This window comes from Propithecus coquereli, unplaced genomic scaffold, assembly GCF_000956105.1.
Source record: "Propithecus coquereli isolate 6110/MARCELLA unplaced genomic scaffold, Pcoq_1.0 Scaffold14, whole genome shotgun sequence".
In the NCBI taxonomy this organism is placed as follows: Eukaryota; Metazoa; Chordata; class Mammalia; order Primates; family Indriidae; genus Propithecus; species Propithecus coquereli.
In genome coordinates, this window is record NW_012138302.1 from 11,530,198 (window position 1) to 11,547,746 (window position 17,549).

The window sequence follows — 17,549 nt, forward strand, 5'->3', positions numbered from 1 at the left end:
CATCTATTAAAAATTATGCTTAGGATGTCTTTGATGACATGATGACATGTCACTTAGTTTAATTTGTTGAACAAATATCTATTGTGCCTATAGTTGCATGCAGAGGGTATAATCTTGAATGAGACAGGCCCCTGACCTCATGGAGCTTACATTCTAGTAGTAATCTCATGCAATTAAGTAATAAAGAAAAGCAGGATCCTCAGATAATAGTACAAATAAGACATAGCACCAGGGGACTGTTGCATTGGTTTTACAGGAAGATGACCATCTGTGAACATTACTTCCAGGTAATAAGAGCCTTGATTCAAAGTGATGATGAAAGTATGAAGAGGCCACCTGCTTTTAGCAAAGTCCATATTAGCACGCTATAGCCAGACCCCAGAACAATGCAGTACTTTACCTTCTGAGGAATAGCTACTTCATTGGCAAAGCTCTAGAACTCAATTTATGTTTGCTGAATAAGTTAATTTTTATAAATGTATTTTCATCATTCAAGATAATTTTTAAATCCCAACTAGATCCACAGTCCTGGTGTCAATGTTATTGAGGCTTCTTAATAAATTTCTAATCAATTCAATAAATACTTCTCTGGGCCCTGATTCTCTCTCCATCCTCATCACTCCCTACTTTCATTCCCCACCGCACTTCGGCCAGCTGAAACACTTTGCAGCCCAGTGCACACGTGGCCCTATCATCTCCAGGCCTTCACACAGGCTGATCCATGCCCAGGGCACCCTTCTGCAATTATGCCTCCCTTTGTCTGGACAACCTATTCTAGTCTTTAGATCTCAGCTCACATGGATGCCCCTTCCTCAAGGAAGCATTTCTCGAGCCCTCAGGGTACTAGGCACTTAGTGGTTAATGTTTGATGGATGAATGAAAAAAAACTTTTGAGCATGCCAGCCCTCCTATCTATTTAGAAAAGCAAGGCTTGCTTTAGAATTCTTCCAAGTCAAATTTAGAGGGCCTGGCGGTTTCTCTTTAACACATTACCGTGCTACACATTTCCCTATATGCTCCAGGTAACCATGAAAAAGGATGGGGGCGGGGGGTGAAGTGATAAGAGTTCTAGTCTTATCATTCAGTTTTATTCTCTTTGTGATGATTCTGTGTGCAAAAGTGTAATAAGAAAAACAAACCTGATTACCACTGATAAGACATTTCCAATTACACAAGCAAATTAAGGTTCAATTACTACTGTACTTTTTAATGCAATTAAGGTAATACATGTTCAGTGTAGATTATGGGATACTATGAGACACAGACATTATGTTTTAATACCTTCTCATTATAGTTGCTTAACTTATTCAAGAATGAAGAGTCTTCTGACCCGGATACACCTACACCCACCATTAGAGAGCTGCCGGATGGGCCTACACCAATGGTCACTCCACTTGACTTAAACTTATCCTCTTTTACTTTAGAAAGAAGGTCATTTGCATCATCGTACAACTCTGAGGAGATTCCAGTATCAGCCCGAGCCTGAAAACAAACAAATAGACGTTAGCTTTGTGAACATAGAGCCGTTTTCCAATTCATATTTAGTACTTAAATCTTTGCTTTGTAAAATACCTTAAGTTTCATATTATTGTAAGTAATTATTTTATAAGTCTAATCTGGGTATCAGATTGATACTAAAATACAGAAAATGCAGCAATGTTAGTTAGTGTTTAGTGGTACTGTTAAAATGTTTATGTACTTCGTGCATGTACACACACGATTCTGATCAAATGTTATATTGTTTGAGCGTGGATTTCTTTCCAGCTGGCTCATCCTTCCTGGAGAGGAGGAAGGCCAGCCGCTTGTCCTTGCAATGGAGAGATACAGAAAGCCACACCGGGGCACGGACCCAGGAGGAAAGGGGCAAAGGAAGCTATGCAGATCGTGATCATCCGAGGCAGCGGTGCCTTCAGTGCTGCCCACAAGGGTTTGGTCATTTCATTCCAGGCACATTACAGGGTTGCATTTCTCACTGACTTGAACTGAGGCATGGTCTTGTGCTTTGCTGAGCCGACGAGACAAGCCTTAGGGGCCTGCAAGGAGCTTCTCAGCAATCATAAGAGCATGTGTTGAAATGGAGCCTCCATTACTTTGAGTCCCCGAGTGCCCATGATGATCAGCTTCCTTTCTTCCTGAGGACAGACAAGTAGCACACGCAAGGCATCATCACTTCCAGCTGCTGAGATTTGAGAATTCTTTGTTCCCAAGTCATAGCCTACTCTGTCTTGCCTATACATAGACCCTAGACCTTTCTTGAGATCGGGAACATGGCATTGTCTGTGTCTTCCAGCTTGGCTTACCATAAGCCTGAAATGGGGTAGGGGGTAGGGGTGGGTGTGGGGTTGGGGGAGAAAACTTCTTAAAAATAGACCCCATAAGCCTGGACTTATTTTCTGCCAATACTTTTTAAAATATTTTTTATTCCAGCATACTACAGGGGTACAAATATTTAGGTTACATATATTGCCTTTGCCCCACCTGAGTCAGAGCTTCAAGCATGTCCATCCCCCAGATGGTGTGCACCGCACCCATTAGGTGTGAACATACCCATCCCCTCCTCACCCCTTCCATCTGCCCAATATCCGATGAATGTTATTACTATATGTGCACTTAAGTGTTGCTTGCTTAATACCAATTTGATGGTGAGTACATGTGGTGCTTATTTTTCCATTCTTGGGATACTTCTCTTAGTAGAATGGGTTCCAGCTCTATCCAGGATAACATAAGAGGTGCTATATCATCATTGTTTTTTGTGGCTGTTGGTGCTATATCACCATTGTTTTTTGTATACTCCATGGTATTCATATATCACATTTTATTAATCCACTCAGGTACTGATGGGTACTTGGGTTGATTCCACATCTCTGCAATTGTGGGTTATGTCAATACTTTCCTCTTGAGAGAAACTTGGGGAAGGGGAGGATGTGACTAGATAATTATTTAGAATCCTGGGATGCTACAGTCTCTCTCTATAGTTATAGTGTATTTAGTCTATCCACTCCTCTAATTCATGTACAGCCTGGGCTTAGTTCACACAGACCTGGGTTTGAATCTTGTCTCTGCCACCTACTGCAGTACAGTTTGGGCCTGATACTTTATTCCTTTATCACGCTTTCTTTTTATATCTAAAATGGGGTGATGATATCATCTATCTCACTGCATTGTGGGGATTAAATGGGAGAATTTATGTGTAAGTAGAAAGCCGATACATGGTAAGCATTCACTGATGTTTGCTGTATGGACGTCTCACCCACAGGATGAGGGGCGAAGAAATGGATGGCTCTGAGTGGGCTCTGGACTGATCGTGAGCTATGTGGTGCTCCAAGTGGCCAGGAGACCACAGGAGTTTAGAGGTGGAGGGAATCTTAGAGATTACCAGCATTTTCATAGCTCTTTTGAACAGAAGAACCCTTTCATCAAACAAAATCATATACAACAAGCCGAGATGTGAAAATGATCAGTGTGAGCTGCCCTTGGGCATAGTTGGGGCATAGGTCTCAGAACCCTGCCCATCTATGCCCTGTCTTGCCGCCACTTCACAGATTAGTACCCGGGCCAGGGACAGGCAGTGAGTTGCTCGAGGTCTTATGCAGTTGCAGTCTAACAGAGCCACAGCTTGGAAATAGATCTCGTGACTGGCAACCTAGAGAATAGGGCCCCAGATCTGTTTAATTAATCTTGGCGTGGAGCCCAGATTTAGCAGGCGGGTGGCCACGTTTATGCTACCCCTCTCAGTGCCTCTTAGCACCCTTCAACACGGAGCATGTGTAGGGGCAGGCACAGAAGGGCCTTCAACCCCGAGCCAGCTCTACAGGAAATAAAAGCTTCCAGAGCAAGACATCTCCATCAGCAGTCCTCTCGCTCCCTGCCACCCTGCCTACGGGGGCCTGAGAACCTCCCCGTTCAGACTTACTTCGAAGTGGTACTTCAGGAAGTTGTAGGGTTTCCGGAAGTACTTCTCATCGTCTCCATAGTAGAGCTGCTCACAGGTGGGGTCATACCGAAGTTCCCTCCACTCCCCGTTGTATACCGTCTCACACTGGCCCCCGTAATACCTGGCGTCATACACGCTCTGAGTTTCTTCCTGGGTCAGGATATTGTACCTAAATTGAAAAAGCAGCTTCTGCGAGAGAGCATTGGAAAGGCGAAGGTAGCATAAAATGTCATTCTCTGGAAGAGGTAGCTGGTTCAAGCAGTAGTTTCTCAATCTGTGTTCTATGGAGCCCTAGGGTTCCTCCAAGTAGGTTAAGGGCCACTTTTGGTAACACTGGGAGACTGAGTGGGCTGGCTTGAGCCCCCAGGTTCTCTTTAACCAGAACATCTAGACAGCTCCATTCAGCATCCAGAAGAATGCTCCCACATAACAGGCACCCCTATATATTTGTTGAATAAGATAGAGAGAAATATGCACAATTATCATAAGTCTAAGCACAGGAGTCAGACAGTCTGGGCCCATTTCCCAGCTCTGCCACATCTAGCTGTGTGACCTCAGGCAAATCATTTAACCTCTCTGTGCCTCAGTTTAGTCATTTGTAAAAAGCAGTTAATAATACTACCACCTTCATAGGGTGAAATATCAGTTAAAACATGTAAAGGAATCATAACTGTGCTCAGCATAATTAAGTAATGAATAAATGTTGCTGCTGTTGTTAATATCATTTCACAAAAGAGCTCTGCTTACGAAAAAATAAGTTTGGAAGATTGGGTGTAACTGACATTGCTAAGGTTGAGAATCTAATCCTCAGAAAGGCCATCATCTTCAAGGCAGCTTGGGATGTCAGAGGGTGCACAGTTTGAAAGTCAGGGAGACTCCTGTTTAATTTCCAGCTCTGCCACTACTAGCTGTGGGACTTTGAATGCCTTCTAGAAGCTCTCTGAAGTTCATTTGCCTCGTTTAAAGAACAGATATAATAATACCTACCTCTCATGGTTTTTGTGAAGTCTAAATGAGAGCATTAAATTAAAGCAGAAGTAAAGTTGATAGTACCTATTAAGCATGCAACAAATGGTACTTATTTTTCCCTAGCCAAATATTCTTCCAGAAATATTTTCCCATACTTCCCTCTCTGGAGTATTTAAAATCTATCTGCCCAGGTTCCATGTTTTAAGACATGGATGGTTTTACCATATTTAGGTAAAATACAATGTCAAGCAAGTGAAATACAGATTTAATTTTCTACAAAGGAAAAGTTAACAGAACAAAAACATTAGAGTTGGCTAAGAGCTCTAACACCCGACAATCAAAGCCTCTTATGTTACAGATAATAAAATTATTGCTTCTGTTTATCTCTCAAACTCCTATTTAGGCTTTAAGACCCAACTCACACATTGCCTCCTGTCCACAGTCTTCTTCGAATGCTCTGGACAGATAGGTGCTCCCTCCTCTATGTTCCCATGACATTCAGTGACTACCTGTGGCATAGCACAGATCACAATTATTTGTGCCCTCTGTGAAAAAGGCACAAAGGCAGAAAAGGAGCGGGGGATAAACTGTGAATAAAACCCACCTCAAAGGAATAAATGGATAATTATAGAGCACCTGGCAGGTCATAGAAATTCAACGTGTGTTAACTTCCTTCTTCTCTTCCTTCCTTCATCTCTTTCTTCATATTAGTGGAAGTGATATAATAATAGCTATGATGAATTGAATACACACTCTACTAGACATTTAGCTTGATTAGCTTTCAACCTCATGACAATTTCGCAAATGCAGAAATTGAAGCTCAGAAAAATTAAGTAACTTGCCTGTAGTCACAGCTGGGTTTTTTCCTAGATTTTGTTGACAGTAAAATCTGGCTTCTCTTCCCTCCCTCTGCAGTTTCTATCTTTCCGCCCATTGAACATGTTTCTGCCTGTAGTTTATAAATATAGCCCCTCCAACAGACCAAACAAAAACTCAAAGGAACAGTAAGCCCTAAGAGTGTATCATAACCTCCAAGCATAAAGAAAGCCTACATATATTTGGAAAAGCTGTTGCAAAGCCCCAGTGACAATGAAAAGGCATGGTCAAAAAAGTACTACTTTTGGAAATCTAGTATGCAGAAATATTCACACATGCATACAAAACTATGTGTATAAGAATGTTCATTGCAGCATTGCTTATAAAAGGAAAAAAATGGGAAAGAATCTAATTATCTTTCAATAGGAAGCAGTCAAATAAATTACCACACAGTTAGTTATACTATAGAAGAGAAGTCAGCAGATTTTTTTTTTTATGAAGAGCTAGATAGTAAGGATTTTAAGCTTCTCAGGTCATAGGGCTGTGTCGTAACCACTCAACTCTGCCCTTGCAGGGCAAAAAGCTGTGTTCTGGTAAAACCTTATTTACAAGAACAGCAGGCTGAATTTGGCCTTCAGGCCATAGTTTGCTGATCTCTGTTATAGAACACTATGCAGCTTATTAAAAAGAGATTGAAAATATATTTTTGTCTGCTTTGTCAAAGATTAGATGACAATAGGAAATCTTAAATGTATTATTAAGTGAAAAAATGCAAGTTATAGACAATATGTATCATATGGTCACATTAATGTAAAATAGAACTATGTCTATAATGCACAGTACACATAGGTATATTTTCCATGCAATGTATATTGTCAATGCATTTTTTTTTACATGATCTGGAAGTATCTACATTAAACTTTTAACGGGGTCAGCTCTAGGAAGGGGAGAGAAGGCAATTGGGTGGGGTTCTGTTGGGGGAGGTGAAGGAAGATTCTCAATTCTTATCTCAAACCTGTATCACTTCTCTAACAAAAGATAAAAATTTAAAACTGGGAAATGCTTAAATTAGAAAAAAGTAAGATATCAAAAAAAGTCTTTGTGATCTGAGAGGAACAGAAGGACTATCAAAACGTCAGCTGTCGGGAGTGGAGGAAGGGCCATTTTGCTGGTTTCAGAATTTGGTGTGGGTGAAGCACACTGCTCAGAAAATGTATTTGAAATGCTCCTCGTTGAATCACAGGCACACAGGGTCATGCTTTGTGATCTCTTTGGCAATGAAAAGGGGATTATTTTTCAGCTCAGCACCTCAGTATTTCATGCTTCTACTCTGTTTATTCCGTGATCGCTTTTGAAATCTACAAGAATCTTCTTTGATTGATGTTACGGGCTGAGTTACATCTTCCCAACATTTGTATGTTGAAGCCCCAACCTCAAGACTTCATATCATGACTGTATTTGGAAATAGAGTCCTTAAAGAGGTCATTGAGTCAAAACGAGGTCATTAGGCTGGTCATCCAATGTGGGTGGTGTCCTTCCAAGACGGGAAGTTAGGACACAGATGAGTACAGAGGGAAGAACGTGTGAGGACACAGGGAGCAGGCAGTCATCTGCAAGCCAAGGAGAGAGGCCTCAGAAGAAACCACCCTGTGGACACCTTGAACTCAGACTTCTAGCTTCCAGAATTGTGAGAAAATGAATTTCTGTTGTTTAAGCCACACAGGTTAAATGCAACTACCACAACCCAGGTCGTGGTGCTTTGTTATGGTAATCCCAGCAAACTAATACGATTGACCTGGAAGAAAACAGACTGTGCTCATCTTTTATAAGCGTGTGTCTACATGCACTTACAGGGTTCCATCCCAGCTAGTAGGTGGGCTGTGATCTCACAACAGTTCAGTCCATAACACTAGGTAAAGAGTTATCCAGATCAGGAATATGGGGAAGAACGTTGCAGAAAGAAGGAGCCAAGTTTATCAAGGCTCGAAAGGAAAGAGTATGATGCATTCAAGGAACTGAACCTGAATGATGAAGAAAGTTAGAATCAAGGCTGATTGAATCTTAACAGATAAAGACAAAGAAACTGTGGCCTTGGGGGTTTAAGTAAGCAACAGCGAAGTGGGTGTTAAAGGCCTTCTCTGTCTCACTGCTAGCCCTAGTTGTATGAGTGACTACAGTGCAAAGCAGATTGTGAGCGGGGCTATTAGAAAGGACGCTTGGATCAAGTGTCAGAGAAAGGGCTATCTTGTGCGGACATCAGGGAAGACCTCATGGAAGAAGTGGCTTCTTAAAAGGGCCTTAGAAATGGCACAGGGGTGAGAGGTGCTGAGCAGTGGAGTGGGGACGGCTGAAAGGAGATGAGGACCCTTAGGCAGAGACATGGAGGGGAGAGCAGTGCCATGTAGGTGGGACTGGGCAAGCCACCTTAGGGGCTGCCTCACGGGATGCACTCCAGAGGAGCCCTCCAAAATGGTCCCTTTCTGTCCCCAAAATTAATACTCATGATTGAAATCATCCCTGCTCCTGAACAGCCAGCAGGCAGGGACTCACCCCAAAGCTGCCTTCTCGGATCCTGGAATTGGTTCGTACTGGGTGCAGTCATCGTCAATGGCCCTGACATCTTCACAGTCGTCCTCGTCAGAGCCATCAAGGCAGTCCCTGTCTCCATTACACACGAGGTGGCGTTTCAGGCAGCGACCTGAGAGAGGAGAGGCTGTGGCTGCTCTCCGGACTCCCCTCTCCCTCACCACCCACAACCATGATCACCAAGTCCTTTCCACCCTGAAATAGTCCTCCCATCGTCCCAGCCTCTCTCTGTCCTCGCTGCCTCTGCCCTCCTTCCCAGCCTGGTGAGCTCCCATCTGCAGCCCCCAAGCTTAGGCCTTGCCCAAGTCTCTCTCCCAGCCTCTGCATTGCAACCCCCAGTAATCTTTCTAAAATACCAACTAGCCATGACATCCCCTCACTCTGTATCCTCTAGTAGCTCCCCACTCCTCCTCTTCCAAATGTGATAGTCTGGCCCCTGGTTACCTACCCGGCCCCTGGTTCCCTCAATGACCCATCATCTGTCTCTCTTCCCAAAGCCCTGATGCTACAGATATTCTGTACCAATTAGGAGTCCCCGATCCCCATGTTTTTGTGTGTTCTTTCTCCTAGAAAGTTTTACTTTATTTTCCAAGTCTCAGCTTAAGTACCATTTTGAAGCCTGCCCTGACTCCCCGGAGCAGTTTTGGGCACCTCCTGCTGGACAGTCCCACTGGGCCATGTGCATACACCCATTGCAGTGGCTGTACAGGGTACTGCAATAGACTCCTTGAAGGTCTCTCTCCCAAACAGACTAGGAGTCCCTCAAAGTCAGGTGCATTATGTTTTAATCTCTATATTAACAACAGGTAGCACACTGCCTCGCACATAATATGTTCCCAATGATATTTGTTTAATGAGTAGATGAAGGAATGACTTGTACATTTTCTAAATGAATCAACAGCTATTCCCACAAACTTGAACCAAAATTACTTGGGCTGCTGACTTGGTTTAAAAATGCAGATTCCTGGGCTCCATCCCAAACCTACAGCACGGCAACCTCTAAGGGAAGGGCTCAGGAGTCTGCATCCTAATAAGCTCCCTGAGGAAGTGTTTCGCATGTTATGTTTGACAAGCACAGCTGTCTTCCCACTGGAAGACTACTCACCTGTCTCCTTACACTGGAAATCCTGTCCACATTGTGCTTGGCTTTGACAAGCTGTGGGACTGGAACAGCTGGCTTGATCCCAGACATCCCCACTGCAGATGGTTCCCCCAAACTTGTTTGGCTGCAAGAGGCTCCGGTATCGGTACTAAATCAGATTTTTGAACCAGACACATTTTTGTCAATCAATCAACCGAGATTTGTGCAGGCAGGTGTCAGCTCAACATAAGAAATAACTATCTAATGATTGAGAGCTGCCTACAGAACTGTCTTTTGAGGGGATGAATGTGCATAAACAGTGGCATTCAACCAGAGGTGGCACCATCCCCAGCTGCAATACTGAATAAGGCCTCCAAACATCAGATGAAAGCCTTGGACAAGATATTTCTAGAGTCTGTCTACTTGCTAGTATCGATCTCTGTTTCCCCTTCTTCAGCCAGTTAAATTCCTATTCATCTCTCAAGACTCATGGTTTACCTTCTCTGGAAAGCCTTCACTAACTAAGTGACACATTCTGCAGGTTTGAGAGCGTCCCTTTCTCCTGACATGTGTCACCTGAGACTGTGATCAAGCACCCACTTATTTGTCTGTATCTCCCACCAGTCTGTGAGCGATTTGCCTACAGGGGTAGGAGCCATGAAGGGAGGAACACATCTGATTTGGCTTCATACACTTGTCACTTGACTTACAGTCAGGGACACAGGAGGTACATTTGGAAGACATTTGTTGCTTTTCCTTTGCGGCATTTCTTCTGGACACAGCCTTCCTCCCTTTCCTTAGGATATATCTCAAACAGTTCAGGTGGGGATGATCTCACCCCCTCAGGCACAGGGATGTGTGGGTATAAACCAGGCCCTGCCAACCAGAGCGCCACATCTGCCTAGGTACAATGATTGCTTCAGGAATTGGCACGTGACTCAACCCAGGTTGATCATGGTCCTTTCTGGAGATTTTCTTTTTGGAAAAGACAGCTGCTTTTTCCATTGGAGTTGCTGGGAATTGTGGGCATCAAGTGATCAATCATCTCACCTATCATGTTGAAAGAGCCCATTCAAGAGACAGACAAAGAGAGCTCTGAAGACATTATCTGAGTGCCTGGGGCCAACCTTGACTGCAGATGAATAAATACTTGTTGATGGAAGGAAGGAAAGAATTAAAATGCATACCCGTCTTGGGGCTCTGGGGTTTCCTGATAGTGCTTTCTATGTAGCGTATGGTGTTAGGCACTAGTGTAGAAGGAGGAAGCTGAAGACTAGCATATGCACAGAAATATGAGGTCCTATCCCTGCCTTCAAGAAGTTTAGTGTTTAGTTGAGGAGATAAAATGTACAATAATACAAAGAATGTTGCATGCAGAACATGTACACAGAGTGTCCGATCTGGGAATGGGCAGCCCCATATTTTCTGCTTCCTGTGTCCTGGGCTCAGTCCACAGGCCCCTCCTTCAAAAATGTTAGTATCTAAACAAGAAAGCAATGATTTGGGCAGCAAGAGAAGCGAGTTTCTGACCTGAATCCATTTCTTACTTGCTGTATGAAGCATTAGGGCCTGTTTCTAGGTGGCTCAGTTTCTAAATCTGTAAAATGAGGTGGTTGACCTCAACGGCCTAAGTACAGTTACCAATGATTCTTTCACCTGTGTCCTACAGTTGAATACGGGCATGAAGATTAGATGGATTTGGGTTCAGAGCCCAGATTTGCTTACTGACTGACCAAGTCACTTACCTTTTCTGAGCTTCTGTTTTCTGGTATGTAAAATGGGTGTCACAGCACCTCACCTTGAAGGGACTGTGTGAGCTCTAAGTGAGAGAATGTATGAAAAAGCCCCTAGCCCTGTGCCTGGTATATTGTTGGTATTCAATTGACAGAGGTGGTTTTTACATGGTTATTGGTATCCACGTAGTCTTTTCCAGACGATTTCACAGGTAGAGAAGTGCAGCTTACCCTCCTCTTGCCCACCTCTGTCTACGCCACCCGCTCGTTAGCAAAAGGGCAGAGTAGGCAAGGAGAGGCGAAGGTTGGACCTGGTCATTTGCCTGTCCTGCCTTTCAGTTAATAACAGTGGTAAGAGGTTTGTAAACTCTGCAGGAAGAGATTATAATTAATGATCAATTGGGGAATATCAGGATATTTCAATTTTCCACCCACACTCCTGCCTCTCGGCACAGCAAATAAAGGAGTGATCAGCATACAAACACAGAGCCGACTTTCTTTCTTGCTCTTTCAAAAAGTTCATTAGATTTTTAAAACCTGTAGTTACCAACATGATAATGGTAATGGTAGCTGCCATTTATTGAGTGCTTACTCTTGGCCACTTTACATTCTTTATATTATTTAATCATAATCAAGTTTATGAGTTTGAGTATTATTACAAATCCCATTTCAAGCTAGGTGAGAATTCCAGCTCTGCCACTTAGTGTATGTGCATCACTAGGTAAACTACTTAACATCTCTGATCCTCAGTTTTCTCATTTGTAGAGTGAGATATATCTGAGAGTGTTGCAAAGATTAGTGATAATGTATGTGAAAAAACTGGCACTTTGACAGGCTTCTGGTACATACTCCGTAATAGTAGTTACCAATTTTGTCATCATTCCTGTAGCTGGCTGTTGGGCTACTCCAGAAGGAACTGGCATCAATGACTGCTAATGTCACTCATGACACTGCAGAACAATCGTAGTAGAGTGCAGTGATTAGCCACTCAGGACTTTTGGAGTCAGACTGACCAAGTTTTAAATCTAGGCTGTGCCACTTTCTTGATGGGTGACCTAAACAAAATGGATGATGATATCTATTGTTTACATTTATAGTTGGCTGTGGAAGTCAAGACTATTTAAAGCATTAGCACAGTGCCTGGTACCTAGAAATTATTTAATAAGTGGTCACCGTTACTGCTATTATCATCCTTCCTATGGCACCTATACGTGGAATAATGGTGCAAGCCGTAGGGTTCATTCCCATCAGTTCCCTGTTCTCCAGGTTGCTATCAAATAATGAAGATACTGTGTTGCAGGAAGGTTGGTGCCGATACTCCCTTAGGGACTTCTCCGTGCTATTGCCTGTGGTTGGTATCATTAAGACATAATTTTCTTTTCTAGCTAGTAGATGATGTTTCTTTCCAGAAATGCACATCTTTGTTTGGGTGATTTTGAAAGGGAGAAACATATTAATAAAAAGAAACTAGGATAGTCTTTCAGTTGAATAATTAACAGAATTTAATTATTTTAAGGAATACTTTTAAAAACACATGTCCTTTTGAGTCACTAAGAAAGTAATTCCATTCTGATCTAAACTACAAGTCGTTCGCTTGTGCTGACTATTTGCTGTCCAAACTGAAACACATGAGAAAAGCTTAGTTTAGAATGTATAATTGGTTGAATAATGTCCACACAAAGATACCAAGTCCTAACCCATGGAATTTATAAATGTTACCTTATTTGGAAAAGGGGTCTTTGCAGGTTTATTAAGGCTTTTGAGATGAGGAGATTCCCCTGGATTACCTGGGTGGCCCCAAATGCCATCATAGTGTCTCGTAAGAACAAGGCAGACACGCAGAGGAAAAGACACCCAGAAGAGGAGATGGCAGCGCGGCCAGGGAGGTGGAGATTGGAGTGATGCAGCCACGGGTTAAGAATTGTCAACAGCCACCAAAAGTTGGAGGAGATAAAGAAGAAATTCTCCCCTGGAGCCTCCAGGAGGGAGCATGGCCCTGCCGACACCTTGATTTCAGACTCCAGGCCTCCATAACTTTCTATTGTTTTAAGCCAACAAGTTTGTGGCGATTCATTAAAGCTGCCTCAGGAAACTAATACAGGATATCATAGCAAAATGAGAATTTAGGGGCAGATACTTTTAAATTCTCAGAGATGGGAAAGGCAGAATAACGAATTTTAGGCCTTGATGTTGAATAAACTACGTCCAAATTGTGTGTGCTTCCACCACTTAATAGCTCTGCAATTTTGAACCACGCATCAGAGACACTCAGGGCACCTCTGTGTCTAACTGAGGGGTGGACCTGGAGGCAGGATGACCATCTGCAGGCCCTGCAAGAGCTCAGGTGAGAGGAGAGCAGGGCTGGACTCAGGGCAAGGGCAGTGGGGTTGCAGAGGCAGACACAGATAGTAGCTAGAGAAACAGCTGACATTTGTTGAACACTTGCTCTGAGCCAGACACCATGAAAAACACTTTGCACGCATTACTCACTTAGTGCTCGTAATAATTCTATAACCCCCATTCATAGACAAGGAAACTGAGGCACAGAGAGGATAAAAAAATGTCCAAATTAACATAGCAGATAAGGGACTGTGTTAAATCTTAAACTGCAGAATTGAAGCTTAAACACTTCCACTCAACAGGCCTGCCCCGTGGGGAAAGGAGCATCCACTATAGGCATGTGTTGACTGAAGGGGATTTCAAAACAATGATAAAACGGAGAAGTTAGAGTGTATTTTATTTTACCATGAGCCAGTGATTCTGACTCCTCCCTGTGAGCAGAGAGCTCCCAATGTCCCCCTTCCCTTCAAATGCCAAGGGGCTTAGGGATTCTTTTGGACCGCTCAAAACCATTTAGATGGGCAAAATAGACACACCTTTGTTCATTGGCCTTTTCAGTTTCTGAACGTGGAATCCTTGGGTGCACCCTTCTTGGCATGCCCTGGTTTACCTAGCTATGTACATCATTACTCAGCTCCCTGTGAGCAGCTTGGCATTTTGTTACTAATCCATTAGTCCCTCCAGATGACCCACATTAGAGGGCAATAGATTGGCCAGGACCCAGAGAGGCCATCGGGGATAAATGTGCCCATGTCCAGATGGCCACTTTTCTGCTTCTGAGTCATAACATACACGCCATTTGCAGCCCCACCCAATAATGCCTTACAAATGCCCGTAGCTTTCAAATACCCATTTCTCCCCAGACCCTTAGAATCATAGCCCCAACTGCTTATCTCCATTTGAATGCCTAATACACAAATCAAATGTGAAATGGCCCAAACTTGGTCGTAAATGTCTTACCTTTTTGTCCTGGCATGGAAAGCAATCTGTCCACTCCGACCAGTTGCTCAGCTGGCAGGTAACTGCTGTGGGGGTAGCAGATCGACTTACTCTCCTAAAGAGAGGAAAGACCCCTGAATCAATTTTGAGATACAAAATTTAAGCAAAGGAGAAAACTGTGCACATTTTCCTTCCAGTAAAACATGGTTTGTAAGAAATAAGGAATGATTATTTATTGTGCTCCTACTATATGCAGGTATGCCGCTGGAGGGTTTATGTAAATTATCCCTTTAATACTGTGTCAATCCCAGGTGGGATGAGTACTCAAGAGGGCTAACAAGTTTTGGAAATTTTTGGAAAGCCAAAGTAGCAGAAAGCTCAGTGGTTGAGAATGTGGAAGAGGATTGAGTGAATCATAACAACTCGCTGGCTTTGATGTTAAGCAAGTTGCTTAACATCTCTGAGCTACAGCTTCCCCATCTGTAAAACTATGTTAAAAATAGCATTATCTAATAGGGTTATTGAAAATACGTTGAAATGCCTATGAAGCGTTTACTAAAGGTTGGCTTTCATTATTACATGCTGATATTTTACATGGATTGTCTCAATCTCTATAACAATCCTGAGAGATAAATATTATTAGCCCTATTTTATATACAATGTAAGAAAGCTGAGATTCCTAAAAGCTAGGTAACCTCTGAAGCAATAGCCCAGGGATGAAGGAGGTCAAATTTGAACTAGATGGTTCGATGACAAAGCCCACTTCCTATTTCCAATCATCATGCTGCTTCATTTTACAAATCTGTCAACAGAAATGAGAGAATGTGTCTCCAAGGCCATGATCTTTTTTATCCCATGTTGCTTCCTCATAGGCTAAAAGTCTCATTCAGGGTCAGAGTGGCAAGCCATGAGCCTGCCTGGCTGCAAATATTAGCCTCTCCCCGTAGCATCACCACTGCTGCTGCTGCTGAAACTTCAACACCAGGTGAGCTCACTTGGCAAAGTAGGAAGACCGTCTGTCACCACCAGAATTGCCACAGCCTCGGAGAGCCAGGCAGCCTCTGCTGTGATGAATGACACAATCATCTCCCAAGTGCAGGGAAAAAAGTACTTCCAATCTCATGCTAATTATGTAGTGAGCTGCTACTTTTGATGAATGATGACACCGAGGTTGAAACCCCAGACAAGGAACTGTGGAATAGTCAGGAAAACTATGTTCGTCTTTAATGCTGGTTCTCAAAGTTTTGATCTCAGGACCCCTTTATACTCCAACTAATTATTGAAGACCCCGAAGAGCCTTAAGTGGGATAGATCTATCAATATGCACAGAATTAAAAATAAAAACTGAGAGATTTTCAAAATATTTATTTATCTAAAATTACAATAACAAATTCATTACATGTTACCCTAATTCTACATTTTTGCAAATCCCTTTAATGTCTGGATTAGTAGAAAGCAGGTACTTTTTGCTTCTTCATTCAATCCATTGCTGTATGTTATTTTGGTTAAAGTCTATGAATAAAACCCCGCCTTACACGGTCATGTAGTTGAAAAAGGAGGAGTATTTTAATGGTCTTTGTAGATGACTGTGGATATTCTCCTCTAGTATTACACCAAAACTTGACAAGTGGTGATTTCTTACGTTAGTTGCAATGTAGAACCTGAAAACATGTCAATGAATTTTTTTGTACTTTGTTACATTACAATCCATTGGTCTATATATACTTTGAATGGATCTTGTGCCCATGTATGATTTCTACAACATCAGGCATTAGAAATTTGGAAAATAATAGTTCACTGAGTATGCATATCTCACAAATATTAACACATTTTACTATATAATATAAAAAGTCAAACTTTTTAATATTACCATTGATCTTATTAAGCTCATGGTGGTGGATTTGTTTTTCAAAATTTTAATTTTCTGATGAAAGCTCAAATTTTGACATTGGTAATAAAGAATGTCATTTGTTTTCCTTAAAGTGATAGGCTCCCTGAATTTTTGAGGTAATATATGCCAACTATCTAAGCCTGAATAACCATAGCTTTTCTGGCAGTTATTTAGTCCAGTAAAAATGATGTTCCAGGAAAAAAGTGGTCTTTGTGGATTGAATGTTTTTGTCCCCCAAAAATTAATATGTTGAAACCTAATCCTCAAAGTGATGGTATTAGGAGATGGACACTTTTGGAAGTGATTAGGTCATGAGGGTGGAGCCCTCATGAATGAGATTAGTGTGCTTACTAAAGAGACCACGGAGACTTCCCTCGACCCTTCTACCACACGAGAATACAGTGAGAAGACAGACACCTATGAACCAGGAAGCAGGCCGTTACCAGACGGTGAACCAGCCAACGCCTTGACCTTGGACTTCTCAGCCTCCAGAACTGTGAGAAATTAATGTTTTTTGCTTAATCTACTAGTCCAGGGTCATTTGTTATAGCAGCCCAAACCAAGACAAGTGGCTATTTTGACTTAGAACTCAAACATTTGCTCTTCCTCAAGACAACCATCATTCTCAGTGTACAGGAAGTTCTTTATGCATTCTTCCCATTTTGTCATATAGAATATTTAAATAACATCCATTCAAGAATTGAGATTTAATAAAATTAGCAATCCTTACTGCTTCAATAATGACTTTCTCAAGTAAAACAATTGTTTTCCTGTGCGTTTGGTGCCACTGCTTTGATTTCGACCAAGGCCGCAGCAGCTTTATCCACCAGTGCTTTCGTAACATCACTGCAAATATAAACGCAGTGAAAAGGGCAAATAATGTCTTAGTATTATTGTGAAAATTATTTTGAACTCACAGATGCCCTGAGACAATCTTGGGAGTTCCCTGGGGTCTGCAGACCACACTTTGAGAAACTCTGATCTACGAAACGATGCTAGTATACACCAGCTTTACCATCCCTCAAAAGACAACTTCAGCGCCCAGCTCACAATCTTCCTCTCTATCTCACTCTCAGAGACTGATCATCCCTATAAATGAGCCACCCAACGCTCTGTCCTCTCAGTTGCTCCTTTTCCTTATTTCTAATAATCTTCTCTTCACTCCCCTATCTTCCATGGTCACATTTTGGACCTTCTCACTCTCTGAAACACCTCCTCCTCCAAGTCACTAATTCATGAGTCACCTGTGAAGAGTTAACT

At 42.4% G+C, this 17,549-nt stretch overlaps 1 protein-coding gene across 1 annotated transcript in view; it reads right to left on the reverse strand.

The window, feature by feature from the left end:
- The window catches only part of C8A (complement component 8, alpha polypeptide), a 64,808-nt gene that overhangs the window by 35,280 nt on the left and 11,979 nt on the right, over positions 1-17,549 (reverse strand). Inside the window, exons 2-6 of the mRNA XM_012639494.1 lie at positions 14,420-14,513; positions 9,411-9,555; positions 8,270-8,417; positions 3,914-4,103; positions 1,282-1,482 (exon numbers count right to left, since the gene is read on the reverse strand). Of these exons, the coding sequence (XP_012494948.1) occupies positions 1,282-1,482; positions 3,914-4,103; positions 8,270-8,417; positions 9,411-9,555; positions 14,420-14,513 (778 nt within the window). The remainder of the gene's footprint in view (positions 1-1,281; positions 1,483-3,913; positions 4,104-8,269; positions 8,418-9,410; positions 9,556-14,419; positions 14,514-17,549) is intronic.